The sequence below is a fragment of the Danaus plexippus genome (genome assembly GCF_018135715.1).
Source record: "Danaus plexippus chromosome 3 unlocalized genomic scaffold, MEX_DaPlex mxdp_34, whole genome shotgun sequence".
Taxonomy (NCBI): Eukaryota; Metazoa; Arthropoda; class Insecta; order Lepidoptera; family Nymphalidae; genus Danaus; species Danaus plexippus.
This window is the reverse complement of record NW_026869846.1, coordinates 1859894-1882052: the sequence shown is the minus strand read 5'-3', so window position 1 is coordinate 1882052 and position 22159 is coordinate 1859894. Positions and strand designations below refer to the sequence as shown.

Below are 22159 nucleotides of genomic sequence, written 5' to 3'. Positions count from 1 at the left end.
AAAAGGTATATCCTCAACTAATAATGGATTTTTCCCTATTATGACAACTGTTTTGACGTTTCTTTGCTCTCAATGTAAAACAACAGTGATCGCTATTTCTTCGGTAAATATAATATCTAAAACTACCGCATCGAACTCTGAGGTGGTTTTTCTCGATTTTGATAATAAATTCACTCACTAAAATGACTTGTTCTCGCGGGAGAACCTAATCACCGATGGGTAAGAATCAATTACGTATAATATCTTTGTATTTGATTTCATTTTTTTTTCATAGCTATACATAATGCATCGTTTTGTCAGTGTTTGTGAATAAACGTGTTTATATTTCAACAGAATAGTGATGGAGTTCAATGCATGTCGAACAAATGAGGTTTCGGACCCTGTAGACATTGAGTTTTATTCTGATCGATCCCGTACTCCTAGTCCTTCGCCCGTGTTAACAACAAATGTATGTTGTGACTTGGAAGACATATTGAGCGACGTACGTAAAGTTGATTACTATCTGTGATCACCTCAGCCTCACACTTGAATTATCACTCGTATATGAGACCTTCAATTCATGACTAAAAATCATAAAAAATTTAGCTCAGTGTAATTGGTTATAATTAACAAATAATCAAAAAGTTTTCACATAAAATGAACCTAACTAAAAACTTTTTAGAGAACACAGTGTTATTTGAAGTATTGTAATAAATTGATTAAAAAATTAAATTACAGGCAATCACAGATTCTCTCCAAACCTCTGTAAGATTAAATAATAGTGAGTTAACAAACCAGGAGCTGACAATCCGGCCGGAGGCTAACATTGAATCCAACATTCCTGAAGGGTTGGATCTGTTCAAAGTGATATTTGAGGTTGAGAGTGATACCGATATTCCAATACCAACAAGAATGGGTGATGTTGATGGAGCATCTGTCCAAAATCACCCACTAAAAGACCAGGTTTGTTATTTTTGATACCAGGTTTGTTATACCTTATGATCTAACATTATATTTCTTCCAAGATTTTTCGTAAATTATTTTCGTCCGAGAACCATGTTATGTTAAAGATCACATTAATATATGGAGAAATATTTTTATACAACTCATTCTCTGTGAGAAACAAATTTCAATTGTAAAAAATAATAATTTCTCTAACAAAAATTATTAAGAGTAACATAATAATTTTTGAAAATTAATTGATCATTTTAATATCGACATAATTGAAACTATATATGTTTGTAACACTTGTATCAGTGAAATGAAAATTTAATAAACTTAATAATTAAAATCTCAACTCACATGACTGAAGTTTGTAATTAAAATTAAAATATAACAAAGTCTCCAACATTTCATTACAGATATTTTATGATGTTTATTCCTATAAAATATTTTAATAATATTTACATGTGTCTCATATGTATGTCTCAATGTCCACTTTATCCTTATTAGCTTCTGTAGTGTGACCATTATTAGTTAATGCCCATCTGGCTCATAGAATATTTTTAATAAGTCAAGTTTGTAATTGTTATTTGCATCATACAACCTTCCTCAATTAATTAGACTGAATGTTTTGTTTCATACTTTTTCTCTTATTTTTATATATATCTTCTATAATTTTCAATGTTTAAATTTATTTGATTTTATGATCTTTACATGCATAATATGTCTGTCTTTTACTTATTATTAAAATTATTTCAATTCTAGTTGGTCCTTGCTTAACTGAATAAAATAGACATGTCTTGTAATTAAAAAAAAACTACGAATGATAAATTACTGTTTTACTGTTGCTAGTGATGTGTAATAAAAGAAAGACATAAAGCCAATGTGATAACATTCAAGTTGTCTGACCGTAAATCCAAATTGGAACGCCAATTTCCGCGCCAAATTGCTTCAATCGAGTTGACAGCTAACAAACAGTTGAGGATGTTGCTTTATGACTTGCATGCGATGCAAACATGATCGATTTAACGAAATAAAAAGAAAAATAACTCACCATTTGTAATAAAGCCTAATCTCACAATTCACTTAACAATACCACTACAAATATTTCATTTCTCTGTAATTGTTATTACCTTCAAACCTATTTTGTTTGTCATTTTTGACAATTAAACAAGATACATTCCACTATCAACTATGAACAATTTAAATTGGCGTGAATTGTAATAGTTTTATTTCGATTATCTTATATGTTGAAAGATAATTTTTATTGCCAATAATATTTTTGCATTATATTATATAAGTTTTCTATTGGCCAATTAAATGTTATCGCAATTTTACGTGTGTTTTGCAGGTTATACGAAATTATTTTTATAGTTTGTTTTTTTAATATATAGATATATTTACATAATGTGAGTTAGGTGTTTTATTGTTATTGTGATATCTATAGCTATTTTTGTGTTCTATAGTCTAGGATAAAAAATGAAGTTCTTTTAAAAGTTTTCGTTGACATTTCCATTACGTTTGCAATGCTCTAATTCCCCCGACATTATAATTGAGTGTTATACAAAAATGCAGTACACATTCGACAGACTGTCATCGACGTACAGGAAAGGGCACAGGAGTGCTTTATCCTCAATACTTTTATTGCCGAACAGGTAATAAAAAAAAAACATGTGAATTTTTAAAAAAAAATATGAAAAATTTGAAAAATGTGACGCGCTTGGCCATCGATAACGGCTTTTACTTGTATATTTCGAATTTCAAATGCATTCATGTGTTAGTGTTATCGGGTAACCAATCAGTTCTTACGAACGCTAATTGACCAGTTGTTTTGGTTGAGTCCATTGTGATCGTATTGAGCTTGTTACAGTAACGTCTGTCATCGTGTTACCTTTATATCGGACGATATTATGTTGAAATAAAATTAATATATACATCAAGGGCGGTGGTTGTGAGAAATTATTAAGTATAATTATTGTTATAATATCTTGATAATAAAACATTTGTATGTTAACAATAGTTTGTGTTCGGAAGATTCACATGCTTAGCATATTATGAGCTGTTCGTTGGGTGGAGTGTTGGCTGTTTGTGTATGATTAGTTCAAACCATGAAGGTCGTCAAGGTAAAACATATATTAATACTTAATTGATTTTATTATTGTATATTTTTCAACAGTAAAAGGTATGTTTGAAAGGCACTTTTCCAATATCTTGCCTATAAGAATTTATCAGTACATTTATCTTACAAAATCTTCAAATGCTCGCATCGTATTTTATGTTTGTAAGATATAAGTTGCATCATAGATATGATAAAGACTTGGAAATAAATAAAATGTTCATTCAATATTGTATTAGTATTTTTCTTAACATCTGAGAGCTTTTAGGACACTGTATTATCATTTCAAAAATAACTATGACGTTAGTTTATATGCCTCAGTGATAAGTCTGCGGGCCGCGTGAATCACAGCTTCTATAGTGTAAAATGTTTAGTATTCGACCGACCGTCGCCACGGTCCTGGTATTGTTTCTATTGAGTAATATACTGTCTTACAATGACTTACGGAAGGTATTCCCAAATTGTTTACAAGGTGATGCTATGTTTTGTTTACTTTTGGAACATATCAGTGTTAAAATTACCACTTTTTTTCGTTGTTCTAAACATTTGGTTAAGAACGGTCAAAATAATCGTGTATTCGGGATTACTTATGTTGTTTTTAAATTATTTAACACAGCTTTGAGGAAAATACTCTGTTATTAAAGATGATATTAATCTGTTTTTAAGTATGAAAATAATTTAACTTAACTTATTTTCTTATTATCGATTATTACTTTGTTCAGTTATATAAATGTAAGTGTATTAATTTAGCGATAAGTTTTTTGTGGTTCGTTAGCGACGCCTTCCCTACTAGAATCAATATGTGACTTAGATTATGAATAAGGGTATAACTGAATATTGACATTAATAGTCGACATCCAATCCCCGTTTCGTTAGCCTGTGAAATTTCTTCGCACTTTAAAATTTATTTATTTTTTTGTTGACATAAAAGATAAAATATTTTTTTATATCTATCGCTCTTTCTTATTCATTAATCTGTTTCAGTACAGTATATTTAAATTTTTATTGTTTATATATTCGTCTATAATAATAATTTAACACCACACAATTCTTAAAATGTGAAACGAACTAAACAAACCAGTTCCCGTAAAAAAGATCCTTGGCAAGTGGAAAAACTATATGTTATAACTAATGACTGTATGAGGCGATTCCTCCCATCAAAATTTCCTAAAATTTTGTTTGGTATACTACGATACGAGTCTTACTACGATACGATCAGTATATACACCTAAAATATGTTTTCAAGTAACCATTAATCATTAAGGAGTCGTGTCGTCACGTGGGCGGGTCGAAGTTCTACGAGGTGGTGGACGGCGAGGGTGACACGTGCTCCCCCACGGAGAAGCAAGACCACATGAAGCCCATAGAGAGCGATGATGAAGGTGATCAGATCTTAGAATTGAATAATGCATACATTTGTTCACATCGTAGTATTTCCACGTAACTGACGAATTTTAAGTGAATTTGAGGTTTTTTGACTTAGTCTTAATTATCAGACTGAAAGCCTGTTGAACCTTAAATATATTTTCTTCCATCCTTAATGATAGTGAAAAATAATTTATAAAAAATAGACTAAAAGCAGTAATAATTTTATAAATAGACTAATTTAAATAGTATTTATTACTTTCACGAGTACCACTAGCACAAAAACTTACAATACACGTTAAACAATAGGAATTAAGTGCTATTTATGTATATGTCCATTGACCTTGAAAATATTTCTAGTATCAGACGTGGACCAGGAGTGCACCGTGTTCTGTGGGGTCAGTTACTTGGGGGCTCAGAATATCGCTGACCCCAAGTCTGAGACTGACATACAGAGGATCATGAAGGAGTTGAGTTCGATGCCAGAGAACAGAGATGGTATTGCAGTCTCCATATCCATACCGGTCTGCTCACAGGGATTGGTCGTGTGAGTACATCGAGAATATTGTCGGGAAGCCTTCCTCTTATTAACGCGAACGTTTGTCAGCATATATCGAAGTTTGCAAAAAATATTATAGAGATTTTCTTAAATTTTTACTATAACGCTACTTAGACATCTGACTAAGACACAGGCTGTAATTAATTCCCTAATTCCTTGTGGTTCTGTATAACGGCATTTGTATTATAAGTGAACTTAAAAATTGTATTTAATTCTCTCGCACAGGTTATAAATGTCGCCGTCGATTTAATACTATATATATTGTTTTAACACGCTTTGAAAGTTTTTTCTACCCAATTCCAAAGTATAAACGAAGTCGCGAGCAAAAACTAGTTAAATATATTATTGCTCAAAAACCTCGACTATATTTCAAAGTTATAACAACGTAAACGTCTTACGCACGAAGACTGCAATAAATTAATTGCTCTATACGTTAGAATAACAACTGTGGTTTTGTTTGATAAAGGCCATTGTTTTACTCATATTGTCACCAGTTACTTGAGGGAATTGATCGTCATATTTACATAGTTTTGTGTCATGATATCAGTAATTTAAATGTTCAGACCTCAATATGAATAACGGGAACCAAATATTATCATAACTTTTTAGTTACTCTCGGTCTTTAGTAACAAATTAATTGATTAAACATAATAACTAACGCCATCTATTAGTACAATGTAAGATCTACCTTGCTTTATAACAGAGTTTTGTCAGAGTACTGTCATAATGCGTATTTCATTAAAATTATTACAGATTAGACTTAATATGACAAATGTACTAGGAGATTACAATACAGGATAACATCAATTAAAGTAACGACATCTTTTGGAATCTCTGACTACCCTCGACTCCCTTACATTCAGAATATTCCTCTAATTCCACTTCTCGTCTCATATCAGGTCATACACCAAGTACTGTCTAATAGGACTCCTTGACAACTGCCCCTCAGGTTATACCAAGCGGACACGAACAGCGTCATGACTCGCTACGCCGTGAACCGGATATCCTTCTACGCGCGCGGCGCCGCCGGCTCGCCTGTCGCTTCCTGCTTCGCATTCACCTGGTCTCATGGTGAGACGAAGGAGTCAGCTGTGTACCGCTGCCATGTGTTCAGATGTCACATCGCGGAAGCCGTCAACCAAGTGTCCAGTGAGTTTTATATGGCTACTCAATTTAACTTAATATTTTACCATAAATGGACCAAAATATTTCGTCTAGAGCGCATATTTTCCGTGATTTGGCAATTAAATAGCGTTTTTTCCTCGTACAAAAAGATATATCAATTGAGCTTAAAAAAGTTTATTCGTGAGACTAAAGAAATAAATCACACATACATGTAATATTTTATAGTTTTTTAGTAATGGAAATATCAATCATGTAGGTGGCTTATTAAATATTGAACTCTAATAACCTGAGTTATGTGTCGAGGCGAGCAGGTAGGTAGCCTCGACGACCTTTGACCTTCACCGAATAAAAGGTACCTTCAGCCTTGAGCTTCCAAATGACAATGTCCTCACCCTCGAGTGATCAATATGTATACGATAACTGATTAAAAAACCAAGTCCATTAGCCACAGTAGGAAAATATAGTATGTTGTGTTTTCAATTAATTTATAGTACTGATTTTTTATTTGCTACATCTATAACCTAATTGAGAATCATCTGAGGCTAAGATAGAGATATGTATTGGATAATGTCTCTATGTCTTCCAGCGCCATCTATTTTTATTTAATAAAAACGTTTTAATCGTAATTGCTGTATGAAAAATTCTAAGAGAACAGAATATATAACGTCTTCATAGATTTATTGTCTAAATAACTTTTTTTTTTTTTAATTTTCATCAACTAAAAAGTTCATATACAAATTAATATAACAAGGTAATAAATTTATTCGACAAATTATATATTATTTGTCCAAAGTATTTGCGTCTGTGATTAGATCAGTTTATCCAAAACCACAAAAAACATCTGCTTTCAGAAATCTATAACGCATGAAAAATAATTAAATAATGTCGAACGTTCATAATTCAACCGTAATGTAATGTGCTAAGATCCAAATTCGTCTGTCAGCTTAATTCGTGTTGAACAGACATTCGCTGGTACATCTATTAGTGTTTATTAAAATGTATTTATCTGTCAATGATTTGTCAAAATATTAATCGACATTCGGAGTCTTCGTGTCCAAATCTATGGACGTTCATACTGGCGGTAAATCTTTATATACTGTAAGTATGATCGTAGTTTGAATCAGTGTTTATACCAAATACCGTACTAGCGCCGAGGCTTTTTGTACGACATTGTTTGCGTTATTTTTTTTCTGTATCTTACGTATTTTGTGTTTTATTTATCTGTGGTTGATTAAAGTAGGTTAATATACTAGTTATTTCGTATTTTTTATTCCGCCGTAAAACAAATGTTAATGCAAAAATTTGTTTAAATCGATATTTTACATACAAAAACATGGTCATTTATAATATGTTATTATGTGATAATAATATATATTAATTCATTTATATTACATAAATATATCCGTATGAGAGATTATAAAACCAGAATAAGTTCAGTACACTCTTATCTAGATATCGGATTGTTTGTCATAAACTTGTGTGCCTTGGTGTAAAGCTGTCGCGTTGAAAAAAATAGTACTCGTCATACAAACTATATATATTTTTTTATTATGCAATTTCAGTGTAAATTATAAGTTTTTCGTGCGTGATATTTTTTAGGTTGGTAACATTATATTTTGATCTTTAACAATAAAACCTTTTTTTTTCATTTTTGTGACGCTTCATGTTCCGATTGCGATCAATTTGATATGTAGGTCACGCATGACATTTTAACATCAATTTAACAGCGACCTTGAAATATATACGCCACTGATTTACGCCCACAATACATTGTTACACCATTCAATATATTATAGTAATAAATCGATTGAATTGATATTAATTTTGATGATTATTGATAGACTCTATTCATTAAGACGATCACATTGATCAGAATAACGAAAAAAATACTCTTGGTGAAAGCACTGTAATGAGATTGTTTAAATATTCAAAATAGTTTATACATTTCGTTATATAAGAATTACATAATTTTGAACGGCTTTACGGAACCGATATATAATAGAAGTTATTTTTTTTAGTTTTAAGCAGAAACAACAGGATTGTGTTTAGAACTTGTGGTTCCGTTAAAATTTGTAACAATGTTGGTCAGTGAGTAATGTACCTACCTAGTCATTGAAAACGTCACATCCTTATTTAGCTGAAATATAATATCGCGATAACTTCGTTAAATGCTATAGTTTTTGTCTATTATAAGTTACTAAATACAAATGAATTTTAAACGTGAGTTATGATTTCAAAATGATTCTGCCTATTCGTATGGTTATTTTACTTTTAGCAAATAGTTAATAATGTCTGAACAAATCTGAGTTGAACTCTGTTTTATGATAGATAAATTTTTAACTTAATATATACATACATAGTATTTTTTGCAGAAAAGCTTATATCAAATCTGAACGTGAGTAATAACAAAATTTTATCAAATGTCATAAGATAATACACGTCCAAAAAATACGAGGAAATTGACTTAACAAGGGAATAAATAGACACTGACATACACACACACACACAGAAAGACACTCACACAGTCATACTACATTTACACTCTCGCCTCGTACCTCGTCTTGTGCTTCGTCTCGTATCACAGCTCGCAGCGAGCGAGCGCTGCGAGGCGCGAGACAAGACGCGATCGACTATTTACACTCCCACCTTATGCTTCGGTTCGTACCCTGTCTCGCGACTCGTACGCGGGCGTAAATCTACTATCAAAATCACATGCCGCGTGAGTATTTGACAAAGTCAATCTTGCAACTCCCAATTTTTGGGGTGGTTAAAAATTACGCAATAACTGCCTTGTTCCCAATAATGAGTAACTCCATTATAAATATGAAGACACGAATAATTTTTAATTCTACGAATCTCTTGAGAATCATATATGCGAGCGAGGTCGTCACTCGTCGGCAAGAGGCAAGGGTTAGCGTATAACGAAATCTACCCCAGGATCTAGACTTTGAATGTAATTTTAACAAATCAATCTTGTGAATACTGTTTTATATTACATTTGTAAATGTTGATGTCAAATGCCGATAGTAAAAAAGGGTGGTAGTGTTATTGACCTGTCTGTCTTTACGTATTTTATTAAACAAAAATATCTAGTAATCCATTAGGTGCATATATATATATATATACTTTGATGATCACGTTAAATACGTAAGATTAATGGAAGTAAATCTTTATTGCTATAAAAGGTATCTTCGGGGCGACACCAGGATAGGAGAACTTAATAAGTAAAAGAAATTAATAAGTAAAAGAGTTAGTTTTCTTAACAAAATATAAGGCCATTTAATAATTTCAACTTTATAATTCCTATGTTTGTTGCCCTTCTATGTTTCCATTATCCATATGGTATATATGCGTGAAGGACCTTTGAATCGTTAATATATATAAATATAATAATTTTTCTCCAGATCAATCGAAAACGTACTCTGTGTCACGAACGTAAGGTATATTTTGTTCTAGGTTGTTTTGCGAAGGCTTTCGAGCGTGTCCCACGGTCGATGGCGTCGTCTCTGGTCGGTGATTTGAGCGCGGCTCCCTCAATGACCGGCTCCCTGACCGAGGGTCTGACGTCAGCGCCCCCGATGCAGCTGATGCATGTACTGGAATGTACCGTTGATATCAAAGAGACAGACGCTAAGGTGATTTTTATAAAACATAATGACGATGACGTCACGTAACGATCATATTGTAAGGATATAGGCTCAGTACTGAGTGTGCCAAAAAAAACTCTCCTCAAATACAAAGTTTAGAAGTAGAGACTACAAATATACAAATATAGAGTAGTTGTTTTCATAGCAAAATTGGTCTTAGAATTGAATCTTTCTCGATGACAAATATGCCTCGTATATTAAAGCGGGGAAAATAAGAAATTTACAAAACGCGTACTAATCAATAGTTCTTATTTTGCTAATATCTTTCGGACATATACTTCTCCTAACAGATTGTAATCGTATTTTATCTTCAGGGCACTTTCAGCCATGTGCCTAAGGAGCGCTTGGGTTACAAGTTGCGAGGTGGTATCGACAAGCAGGTTACGATCAACGTGACGCAGGTCTCGCACAACATACAGCAAGAAACAGAGGATCCACAGGTGAGCGGAAAATATTAACATAAATCATAAATGATATATGGAATTTTGTTGCGTTACGCAAAAACTGCTGCACTGGTCCTGATGAAACTTTCCAGTGATTTAGTTTTTATAATTCAAAATTTTCGTGTTATTCTCTGAAGAAAATGATACGAAAGTACAACTTTGATGAATGCATGAAGTAAATTCTCAATCAATTTCTCGCTAATATGAGGTCATAAACTACTTTTAAATGGACAAGTAAACAATTTGTATTTCTGGTCAAGTCGATATTTTATTTATCCTCTCGTTTCTTCTCCACTGGTTAGTAAGAGATGAATGGATTGTCATAAAATAGTGCTTATATGTTTCCAGGGTTCATATAACGGTGGTCTGTATATCGAGAGGTGTTTCGGAATCCTCCTCGCCCCCGGACGTAGCGTGAAACATTCAGACATGCAGTTACTTGAAATGGTCAGTTGAAATCTCGTATTAAAAAACAACAAATATATTATATAACGGATATAAATCGTACGTTAAAATCATACGTTTAAAAATACAGAGAAGTTAAGGACAGAAAGATTTAGATAAAAATAAATTAACACCAAATATATTATGTTATACATAATTTATTCACATCGACTAGTACATAAATAAGCATATATTTTCGTATTGACTTCACGTTTCAAAAGAAGTCTCAATTACTTTGGAGTGACCTTGATCAGGGCAGACGGGATGAGACTGTGTCTTAATTAGACTTGCTTAATCATCTAACTCCAAAGAAATCTTAATTGCTTTTCCTGCTGTGGATGTACGCAGAATGTTTTATCTGTGTCTGGAGGTCTGGTTGTGTGGTCACGGACATTTTATTTTATATTTTTGACGAGACGATCTATGGCTTTATATAATCCAAGCAGTGTTACCCGCGCCTATTAGTCTTGTTTGTGCGAGACAAGTTTTTGGTTATGTCTCAAGGGATGTAATCTCGTCCTCATATAATACTTCCTTTATATGCTATGACTATTTCATTGATATAATAAAACCTTACCATAGGAGTTTCTTTCTCGAGAGTATTAACATATATAGAATATAAGATCCGAACCCACCATGTTATCCTGGTAGCGGGGACCAAAACTATTTATAGATAAGAAATGTAATTATGTAGTATAAGTGATTGTTTTATTTGAAGGTGAGCGGTTCATCTGGCGGCTCTGGTTGTTCGGTGTGTGCTCTCTGGAACGCTGGGGAATCAGCTCTGGCCGCGTTCAACGTGGCCAGTGGAGATGGAGCTCCGGCTTACATGTCACTGGCCTTGGACCTAGTTATTAGAGGAATACGGGATCCTTTGAGGTAAGGTATTAGAAATTTCATAATGAAAAATTGTGAACAAAAGCAGGAATCGAACCTGCTACTTAACCTCGATTATTGCGTTCCATTTGAGTTGTTTAATACATACACTTGGCTCAGAGACCCTGTGATTTAATTTCAATATAAACGGAACGCTATGTCTCAGTGGTTTAGGTTCGAGTCCTGTCAATAAAAAAAAATAATTATATATTAATTTTAATTCTAATACATACATATAAACTAGCAAACCTTTTATTAATATGTATTTTTCATTCCACCATTACCTTTAAGGGTTCACCACTTAGTGGTTTTGTATATGTTTGTTGTTTGTAACAGATTGGTGATAGAGACACCTGTGAAAGTGTTTCCCCCTACCGAGAGGTTCTGGTACTACTCCAAACGACCGTTGGTACAACAGTTCTACATTAACCTGAAAGAGGTACGATAATATTAGTTGGGCAATTACAGGGTCATTGACATACAAAAACACAGTATCAGCGTAGTGTCTGTATGAAGAATCTTTTAAATGTTATACGTGAATAATTTATTCTGTATGAAATTGATTCAAGCTGTGTTAATACAGTTCTTCTCCACAGATTATGCTCTGTAAACTCTTACCTTTATCTGTTTCTTTCCAAGTCTATGTCATTATTTTTTCGTCCTAAACCACCTATAGCTATATATATAGCTACACTTCAAGATGGATGGGAGAGAAATATACTTTATCCCAAAATCATTATATTTTTTCATACTGATACCAATTTATTATACCAGACGGTAGATTCATTGGGTCAGCTGCAATACGAGGTGTCCAGTGTGGAGACGTCTGGAGAGCTGGATCGCTCCAGGCTTAACCTGCCCCTGTCGTTGTCCAGTTTACTGCCGTCTCCGCTGTCCTCCGCTCCAGCACCTCCCTCGCCCTCAGACCCGGATTCTGGTAAGATATATATATATATAACGATCAGTTGCAGGTTTGATAGCTTATATGTGGCCATATTTTTGACTGTTTTGCTTTAGATAAAAAAAATATCATTGAATAAGCATCTTGCACTTACTAACATGGGCTACTTTATTATTTTTCTTCTAGATGGCGATGAACCACTACTAAGTGGCACTGGAGAGGTGTCCAAAGATTGCGGGGTCGACGTGCTTGAGAATTGGGCTCAGGTGCTCAGGAGGTGAGCGATATTTTTCTATTTAAATGTTCATTAAAATATAACTCAATATATAACACTGTATATATTTCAGTAAATAATTGTGTTCATATGTGACTCGAGAGTCCCCTAGTCTACCGCGACGCTTACTCACGATATATAATATTTTAAGTTTTTTCATTCATAAACTTACATCAATACTGTCATGTGCTAAGTATTGATTGATGAGTTTCTGAAGAAAATACTTTTTGGAGCTGGTTATGCCTAATGTGTCGAGTATATATGTTGTCTGTTTTAAGATCTATGAGATAGAATTTTTTTAATTAAAGCATTTTACTAGTTGGGTGGGACCTCGACCTCGTGCGTTGGAACAGCTCGTGAGAGTTGGTGTGCCGGAGGCCCTGCGAGGGGAAGTGTGGCTCAGGCTCGCTGAAGTTGATCAGAACGATAAGCTCATGGAGACGTATAGAACGTTAATCAGCAAGGTATAGAATTAATCTAATATTTTTGGATTACTACGCGTATTTTATTATTATTTACTAAAATAAGCGTGGTAATTCGAAAAATATTAGTTCGTGAAAGTCTTTTATATCAGTAAGGTATAGAATATTGTTCGAGGTACAGTTTCAGACTTGACTTTTAATGTTCAGCGCTACTTCCAGTAATGTCCTACAAGATGGCTGAAGCCAGTTATAGTTTTCAAATAGAAGGTGATGCTTAAATGTTGCCATCACAAAATTATAATGGTTCAGTATTATAACTAATTATAATCAGTCATATAAATAATTCTAAGGATTATAGTATGTTGCAATTAGTACGGCACGGATGGCGCCACCTGCAACGATGTAGATATAAACGTTTATACTGAATAGTATATCTGAATTAAACAATAAAATTCGTTATTGTCATAATAAATTAAAAAATATATTAAAATATTAGTATGTGTATAGAGAAAATATATTATATATTTTTTTTACCAGGACTGTCCATTCGAAGCAGTGATCCAACGCGACATAGCTCGTACGTTCCCCGCCCACGACTTCTTCCGTGAGGCCGGCGGGCTGGGTCAGGATTCCTTGCTGAGGATGGCTCGGGCGTACGCTGTGTACGACCATGAAGTGGGCTACTGTCAAGGGTTGAGCTTCCTCGCCGCTACACTACTGTTACACGTGGGCTACAACACAATTAATACCTAACAAATACAAAAAAATGTGTATAACATAACGATTAAGGATCCGTCTCATTGCCGTAAATGATTCTATGAATACCAATTATTTTATTCAATCTCTTTGCACAGAAGTTTACTGTTTGAAACACGTTTGATTTGTCTGGGGCAGATAGACGTTTAAGGTTCGGTTTCGTTAACGTAAATAATTTTGTGAATGTATATTTGTAATGTCTCTATACCACAATCATTGTTACTACCTGCGATCTCTTATAGTGAGCTTAGAATTACAGTCATTACTCATTGTGTACTAAAGATATTTATTTGTTTATAATATTAAGATTAATTTAAATGATTATTCTGTTCGTAGATGCCGGAGGAGCAAGCGTTCTGTCTGTTAGTTCGTCTCATGTACGGATACGGTCTGAGAGAGTTATACAAAGATGGCTTCGAGGCTCTATACATGAGGTTGCATCAGTTAGACAGACTAATGGAGGTAAAATAATAGTACACACATAAATATGAAAAAGGCCATATAATAATATCAATCTTAATACTGTACAAATACACACTATAATGCTGTATAATATTTTTTTTAATGTATGTTATTTCTTTGTTCAGGAGCAGTTGAGCGAGCTTCGTGCTCACTTCCTGGAGCTGGGTGTGGAGCCGCACATGTTCGCGTCACAGTGGTTCCTCACTGTGTTCACTGCACGATTCCCATTGCCTCTGGTTAGTAGTGAATATAGTATAGAAGTTAACAGACTATACAGGGTGTGGAAACTAAGAAAAACAAGCAAGAAGATTTAACTATATTTCTTTATATCTTGTAACAGTAGAGTATAATAGTAAAATAACAGATTAAAATCATACCAATAAGATATATTTTGATTATTATTTGTGTTATAGGTGTATCACATCCTGGACGTGTTTCTGCTCCAAGGTGTGAACACCCTGTTCCAAGTGTCGCTGGCGCTGCTGTCGCGAGCCAAGAAAGATCTCTTGCAACATGACTTTGAAGGTGTACTCAAATATTTCAGGTACAACCTTCATTCTAAATATAATGTTCTTAAAATCGCTTTAATTCTAAAACATGTAGAAACTTTTTTTTTTTGGTAACATTACAGTAGTGTTGTAAGCAAAACATATTATATTGTTCGATTTAAACAAAGAGGTTTGACATGTTTATTTTTTCAAACCATAGAACGAGCCGAGAAATAATTAAGACATAGTTATAAATTGCTGTAAGTTTTTTGTTATGAAATTCCTTCTCGTGTTCATATTTTACTCTAAGCGATACCATCTTTCTTTTCTTAAACAAATCTATACAAACTTATATTATATAACTTCATTAATTTTGTCCGTTCCAGGGTCACACTGCCTAAGAAATGTCGCGCTGAGGAATCATCTCGTCAGATCATAAAACTAGCTTGCAGCATCAAAGTGAAAAGATTACAGAAGTACCAACAGGAGTATGAGAAATTCATTAAAGGTGCATATGTTTAATAAAAAAACACAGATAATAATATGTTATTTAAAATATATAGTTAAAAAATATATCAGCACATAGTTTTAACACCTGCAACTTCCATATTATATAGTTTTTCAATCGATTTGTTTATTAAGCTATCGTGTCATGATATTTATGTGTGTTTTTAGAATCAGCAGATAAAGAGACAATTAACGTGGAGTTAGAAAGGTTAAAGGTCATCAACAATCAGCTGACCCAAGAGAAGGAGATGCTAGAGACTCAACTCAAACAGGTTACTTGATAAACTCCTTTACTATGAGACGATTTGTTTTTTTTTTTTTTGCTTCTGATATAAAAAATTTTATTATTACTGGCAGCAATTTTTAACATACAGCCTTGGACGTCATATAAAAGAAATTTAAATAAAGTCTTATAAATTTCTCTTTTATAAATCTTATTCTCTTATATTATTTTCAATAATTAAAAGATTAGACTTTAGAGATCTGTATACCTTTAGTGATATTGATGAAATTGTTTATTTATAATCTGTTACAGGCTCGTGGGAATCTCGAGGAGACACAGAAGGAGTCTGTCCACTACGCCGCCGTGTCTAGAGACTATAGGGAGATATGCGCCAGGCTTGACAGACAACTGCATCACATACAGGTCAATATATGTATATGTATATCTATTAACAAAAAGAAATACAAAAATAATATGCAAATTAATATTTAAAATGTAACTTGGAATAATAAATTTTTCAATGTACTAACTTCGACTAATTAATAATTAAATTTACGATATATGTATATATTTTCAGGATTGCGTCAAAGGTTGTGTTAATTGCAGCGTAAAGTTAGCACAGAAGGATAATAAAGAAGGTATTACAAATTAATATTACTTATTTATGTAAAAAAAATACACTAACATTTAAAAAAACTACAATTTCGGAATAAAATCTGTACGGAAATTATAAATTATAATAACTTATCGTCTATAGTGAAAATATATCTCTTCTTCAAATGACGAAAGTAATAAAATTAAATCATTAATAAAACTGCGTGTTTGATGTTTGTGAAACGACTGCAGGCCATAGATTATAGACCTACACATATGTCATAGACAATACAGAGCTAACATAGATTATACAGACCAACTAAGAGCGCTGCTAGTATCAAAGGTTGATTACATCACTACGATTGTATATAAATTCAATTAAATGTGTGTTTAGAAGCGGACGAGTCTGAGAAGGACGGCGGGGAGACTGCCAGCGAGACGGAGGCGAGGCTCAAGCAGCGGGTCAGAGACCTGGAGCTGGAACTGGCCCAGGTGAAGCTGGCTCATGTACAGGCGCAGTGCAGCAACCAGGTGATACAAACTAGTCTACTGTACTACTGTATGAGGCGAAGAAAAACGGTTCATACAGAGATGTAGAATGTATATATTTTAATCGAATGATGTTTCAAATATAAATAGATTATAATAATATAACAGATCGGCGTGAAGTAGTCTTAAATGACTGGGTTTCGTCCGATGAGTAAGAGAACCGGTTGCCCTTCCCTCATCCCTGTTCCCACCTTTTCCTCTCCCTCTTACCCAAACAATGGAAGCAAGGCATCCGCAAAATTATGTTTTGGATGTCTATGAGCGACGATACTACCTCCACCACATAGGCCGCCTGCTCGTTTGCCCCTTACCATAAAAAAAATGTTGAATTTAAGTATATGAAAATACTAAATCAATACATCAATGAATTTGTGTTCAATAATTTCAGGAACTGAGTCACCAGCTGAACGCGGCGCTGAACGAGATGCAGGCCGCCATGAACCAGAAGCAGTCGGTGACGCCCTGGCTCGTACGGACCCTCGGTGAGATACGTTGGCTATACAGACAGAAACGACACTTAAAGAATGAATGGGTGAACGGAAAAGTGAATGATTAAAAAACTGACTGAATGGTATATATTTTGGCATTACGTTGAAAATGCATCGATTTACACCGTTCCTATTACAGTGAATGAACGTAAAGAATATAATTTATTTTTTTTTATACAAAATTGTCGTCATATGAATGAATGAATGAATGAAATCTTATATTCACAGTCCTCTATCATTCACAGAGTCGCGTTTCTGCTTTTCATGCGTTTTTTTTTATTACAACACAACACAAACACTATTACACATGTGTCGCGCACTTCAGAGCAAAGCATTCTATTTTCACAGAACTAAACATATTTTTTTCTTCTATGCCATTTGATAGATATTATATTATAGTCTGTGGACTCCTTCTATTGTTTATGGTCGATGTCCTAACTTGTTGTCTTTGTTGTAGGTGATAAAACCTCATTTAATAAAATGTAATGGAGGTGAATATAAAAATATTATATTCTAGAATTATGTGATGGGTATGGCATTTAGCATCATGTTTAATGTTTAAAACACACTCAATAACAGTCGATGTAGACATAGAAAAGACATAGGTGGAATTACAAAGATGTGAATGAAGAACGAATTGGCCCTAAATATGAATTGGCGAGTTTTTATCACGGCTTCGATTCACTGTTATTTTGTGAACACATTTCCTTGCGTCCTCTTTAGTCTCGTAGTTTTAGTTTCGATGCATGGCCGTCCGTTTATTTATATTTGTTCCGTCATCCGACACATGCTTCTCCCGCACTCTGTTCATGGTCTGTTACAAATTTTAGTTCAACGTTATCTAGTAAACCCTTTGATATGCAAGAAGTCTAGTGTTCACACGGTATGGCTCAGATTCAATATAAGTTTCTTCCGAACAAAGGTTCTATAATGGAGGCGGCGCAGAACAGACCGTCGTTCCAGACTTACCTGCCTAATTTGAACCAAGAGCAGCCATCGTCTACACCTAGGCAGGGGTCATTCAGCGGTCAGGGCCAGAGTACCGTGACCCTCGACCGGCGCGTCTCCGAGCCGTACAGTCCGGACGTGGTCAGGAGGAAGAAGGATCTCAACGCCAAAAGGCACTCGATGCTGGTGGAATCGAATATCAGTAAGGATGCAAAGGAAATGAATAGACGGAGCCATGACGTCACCATCGTAAAGAATCTGTCGATGGGTTGACCTCCGAGACGCACATGGCTCGTATAACAATCGTCTCTAATATGTAATTCTTGAATTGATATTGTTTATCATTATTATATTGTATGTTAGTAAATGCACATCATAGTATAACTAGTCAGACACTGGCATCAGGATTACGGCTATGTAACGTCAGCCATCTTGAATCAAGCACTATCAAAGCCTTTAAAAATATATATACATGTAATATGTTTTTTAATTCCATGAAAAATATATAATCACTGCTATTTAAGAAATGCTAATATTTTTTGGGCGCTTATATTGAAATCTTCCAGAAACTCGATCGTAATTTAAAGTACCCTCGTATCATACCAAGATTTCACATGTAATTTTCGTATGGCTGAATGTTGTTGACCATAGTGTAGTAAGCGTTCCGTTTGATGTCATTTCATACCGATATGTCTGCAATCGATTGTTCTGTGATAAGGTCATGACGTCATACTGATATTAGTTTCGCTGGTACGAAAAGCTCATTTGTATAACATCGGATTTTTTCGTTTTGCCATAGCACGAGTGCCTTTTGAGTGATTAGTATATAAAGGGTATGTGGATGTAGGTGTAACGGTGGCACTGTAGTTTTCTAACATATAAGTATATTAGTGTTATTATGTCTGCAATTGAAATTATTTATTATCTAAAATTAATAAAATTATTTATAGCTTATATAGAAACCGGACGGATATATACTTATTTTACGAGTGCAATTTAAGAATTTATAGTCATAGATATATATTTACTATGTGATAGTTTATCGCAGGCTTGTTGGTGTCTCGTACGGGGCGATACGAAGCTACGGAACTGTGGTGTAAACTAGTAGTATAGACAGACTTTGCTTGGATTTAAAAAAACTGCTTCAAAACTTTTTTTAACATATAACTAAGAAATACGTATATCCCTTCAGTTGTTCCAATGTATACAAATTGATTATATAGAAACTATCTCATTTTTCATTTGCGATTTCTTATGATTTTTTTTTTATTAGTTATAACTTCTGTACATGCTAAAAAGTTGCCATATCTAATACTTTTATTCTATAGGAGAACTTAAAGCGCGTAATTCGTAAAAAAAAAAACAATATATAATGTAAAAAAAATTAACGCAAGTGTGTAACATAGCACAAGAGCTTACATGATATATATAGGCTGTAGGTGTTAAAAAAATATATATCTCGCTTAGAACATTCAACTATTATTTCTCTAAGTAGATTTTTTCTGTATAATAAATTATCTTCTGCAGCATCTCTATCGTATCGGAAAATAATCATTTTGTATAAAAATAAAATATTAAATAACAAAAAATATAAAGATCTCTAATTATATTTTTCGACATGTAAAAAAGTAGGGAGGTGTGTACTTACTCTATACATTGCAAACATGCTTTATAACTAATAAATAAATAAATGCTGATTATCTCATATAAAATATAATTTTTAACATTTACGTATCTTGAATCAATTTAATTCTTGTGTACCTGTCTCATACTCCGACGCCTGCACGTAGCTCTCTGTTCAGTGTCAGTTGGCCGGCATGTAGTTATGATTGAATCGTTGAGTCAGCTATCGAATAATGTCGTCTTTACCGTGTGTGTACGCGTAAGGTTATATTTTAATATCATTTGACAATAATAATAGTTTAGTTAATTCTGTTTTAATATATCGTATTTCATGTCTATACCGACATATCTCTATTAAACATGTTACATTAAAATTTTTATTAAATTTGATCTCTACTTATAGTAAAGGAAAGTATTATAAAAACAATTAAAATTTTCTCACGAGTGAATAATTTGTAATGGTATTATTTTTTAAATTCAGAGTGATTGTGGTGTGTATTATAATTTAAGTACGCATTTTTTTTTATGGTAACACTTTCTTAATAGTTCCGTGATAGGCAAAGTAAACGATAGATAAATGTTTAGTGATTTGGTGAATTGTTGGGAAATATATAACTCCTAGTCCCTACGGCCATAGAGATTTCTGATTCTGTATATGTGCTTTGGATATGTCATAGAAAAAGACACTCGATGTATAAATAAAGCAGAAATATTATTAAGATGATGCGAGTAGAGTGAACCGAGGCGCTGAGAAATGTCGTTTTACTCTTATCATTTATGTAATAAAAGTTTTACAAATAATTATGTTTTTTATTTCACGCAATAACACTTCTAACGGCCGTTTGAGATGAATTTAGAGTCGAACTTATGAGAGAACGGTATAATGCTGAAAAGTACTTGGATAATATTATGTTATATGGTCTAGGCCAATATTATATCGACCAAAGGCTCATTGAAGTTTACTCTGCTAAAAAAAAAACTAGCAGATACTTTGTAAAATTGTTGATACCCCTTGGCTCAAAAACATGTGTTTCCTGAGCCTGAGCTGAGCTTTATCGTCTTTCTATATCCTTTAATGTTGAAATGTTAAGTGTAATATACATAAGTTAAAGACATTTCTGTTTTTGTCTTAAGCAGAAAGCAGACACAAATACTCGTCACAAAATTTACCATCCGATTGTTAATAACGTAACCGATGTTCACAACTAAGCAGACGTTCTCTAATTTAACTGCCCTCTTTTGCCTGCTAGGAAAAACAGAGATTAGTGCGCCATCTATCGTCGAATAGATTGAACCACTTTTACTTAATTCTTTACGTGTAAAATTATACACTATAAGTCATTTGAAATGTTAATATTTTCTAAGAAGTAACAAAAATAAAATAGCTAAATAGATTGATTTTCCTATCTATATAAAACTAAATATTAGTATTAGTAACGCTAATTGGTTTTGGCATTCAAATAAGACGCAAATCAGCTTTTAACATACAGACCTAAATAAATAAACAACACAGCTGGTGTAAAAATGTTTCGCCGATAGGAACAGGTAGACAAAAAGTGTCGTGTTTGTTACTGTTTTGTTTATGAGTGACATGTTTGAGCATTAAATACAAAGCCAACTTGTTACACTATATAGGAGAATATATCATTTATAAGGATTGTGCAGTCTACATGTTTGATATACGATAGTTTTTTACTTTCTTAAAAACATGATATAAATTACCACAGTAAAACTATTTTCTCACAAACTATCTCGATAAAGGATGGTATCATAGTGCAACCGATATAGATTAGGGAACTGTAAACATCGGCTAAATGGAAGACGATTTATAGTTTTATAACATGGTGATCACTTATCTGGGTCAGAACTCGGAGATGTCGAAAGAAAATGTGTTTAGAAACTTCCTCCTTATCTTGGCTAACTAACCGTTCAGGAACCAAAAACGAACACATAAGATACTGGCAGTTTAGAAGCACGAGAAATATGTAAGGATACTATTTAATTTAAATTGACTAACTGTAGCAAAGTAGTAAATAAATGATAATATTACTTTTGATTACTTTGTTTCGTGGTTGATTTACAATCAGACATCGGTAAAGGTGTGGGAGCATTGCAATCGATGGCAGGTGGTAACAGACAGATGTTTCGCTTCTGCGATTCCCCTATGAATAGTTCTGTGTGAACGGAAGTACAGCCAGCAAAAACAAAGACAACTGGTCCATAGATTGTACAACGTCTCCACTGAAAGAGTGAATATCAACTGTAGTTTGTTATGCGGTTTCTTTTTAAATTTAAATTATTTTATCAGCCTTCCATTTTCAATCCAATTTGTGGAACTATATAAATGGAACACTTGCTCGAGATAGTTTTTCTACGGCCCGAGTGTTTTTTTTTTTAAACAAGCGTCATCTAGAACACAAACATTCTC

The 22159-nt window shown here is 33.5% G+C and overlaps 1 protein-coding gene across 6 annotated transcripts; it reads left to right on the top strand.

Annotated features, from left to right (window-relative positions):
* The first annotated feature begins 41 nt into the window (after positions 1-41).
* On the top strand, positions 42-20532 carry LOC116769998 (rab GTPase-activating protein 1-like). Of its 6 annotated transcripts, XM_061527114.1 has the most exons (26): positions 42-219; positions 334-481; positions 718-942; positions 4302-4419; positions 4763-4949; positions 5911-6110; positions 9543-9721; positions 10048-10173; positions 10525-10623; positions 11339-11499; positions 11833-11935; positions 12271-12433; positions 12584-12674; positions 12991-13135; positions 13631-13819; positions 14186-14311; positions 14437-14547; positions 14725-14855; positions 15186-15307; positions 15475-15578; positions 15842-15952; positions 16107-16167; positions 16518-16654; positions 17061-17154; positions 17618-17651; positions 18083-18222. In XM_061527114.1, the coding sequence occupies exons 2-25, from the start codon at positions 341-343 to the stop codon at positions 17644-17646; spliced, it is 3153 nt and encodes a 1050-aa protein (XP_061383098.1). In that variant the 5' UTR covers positions 42-219; positions 334-340; the 3' UTR covers positions 17647-17651; positions 18083-18222. The 6 variants fall into 6 exon arrangements, with proteins under 6 accessions (XP_061383098.1, XP_061383097.1, XP_061383096.1 ...); XM_061527113.1 differs by lacking the exon at positions 17618-17651 and having other exon boundaries at positions 4769-4949; positions 18083-20532; XM_061527112.1 differs by lacking the exon at positions 17618-17651 and having other exon boundaries at positions 43-219; positions 18083-20532.
* The last annotated feature ends 1627 nt before the right edge of the window (positions 20533-22159 follow it).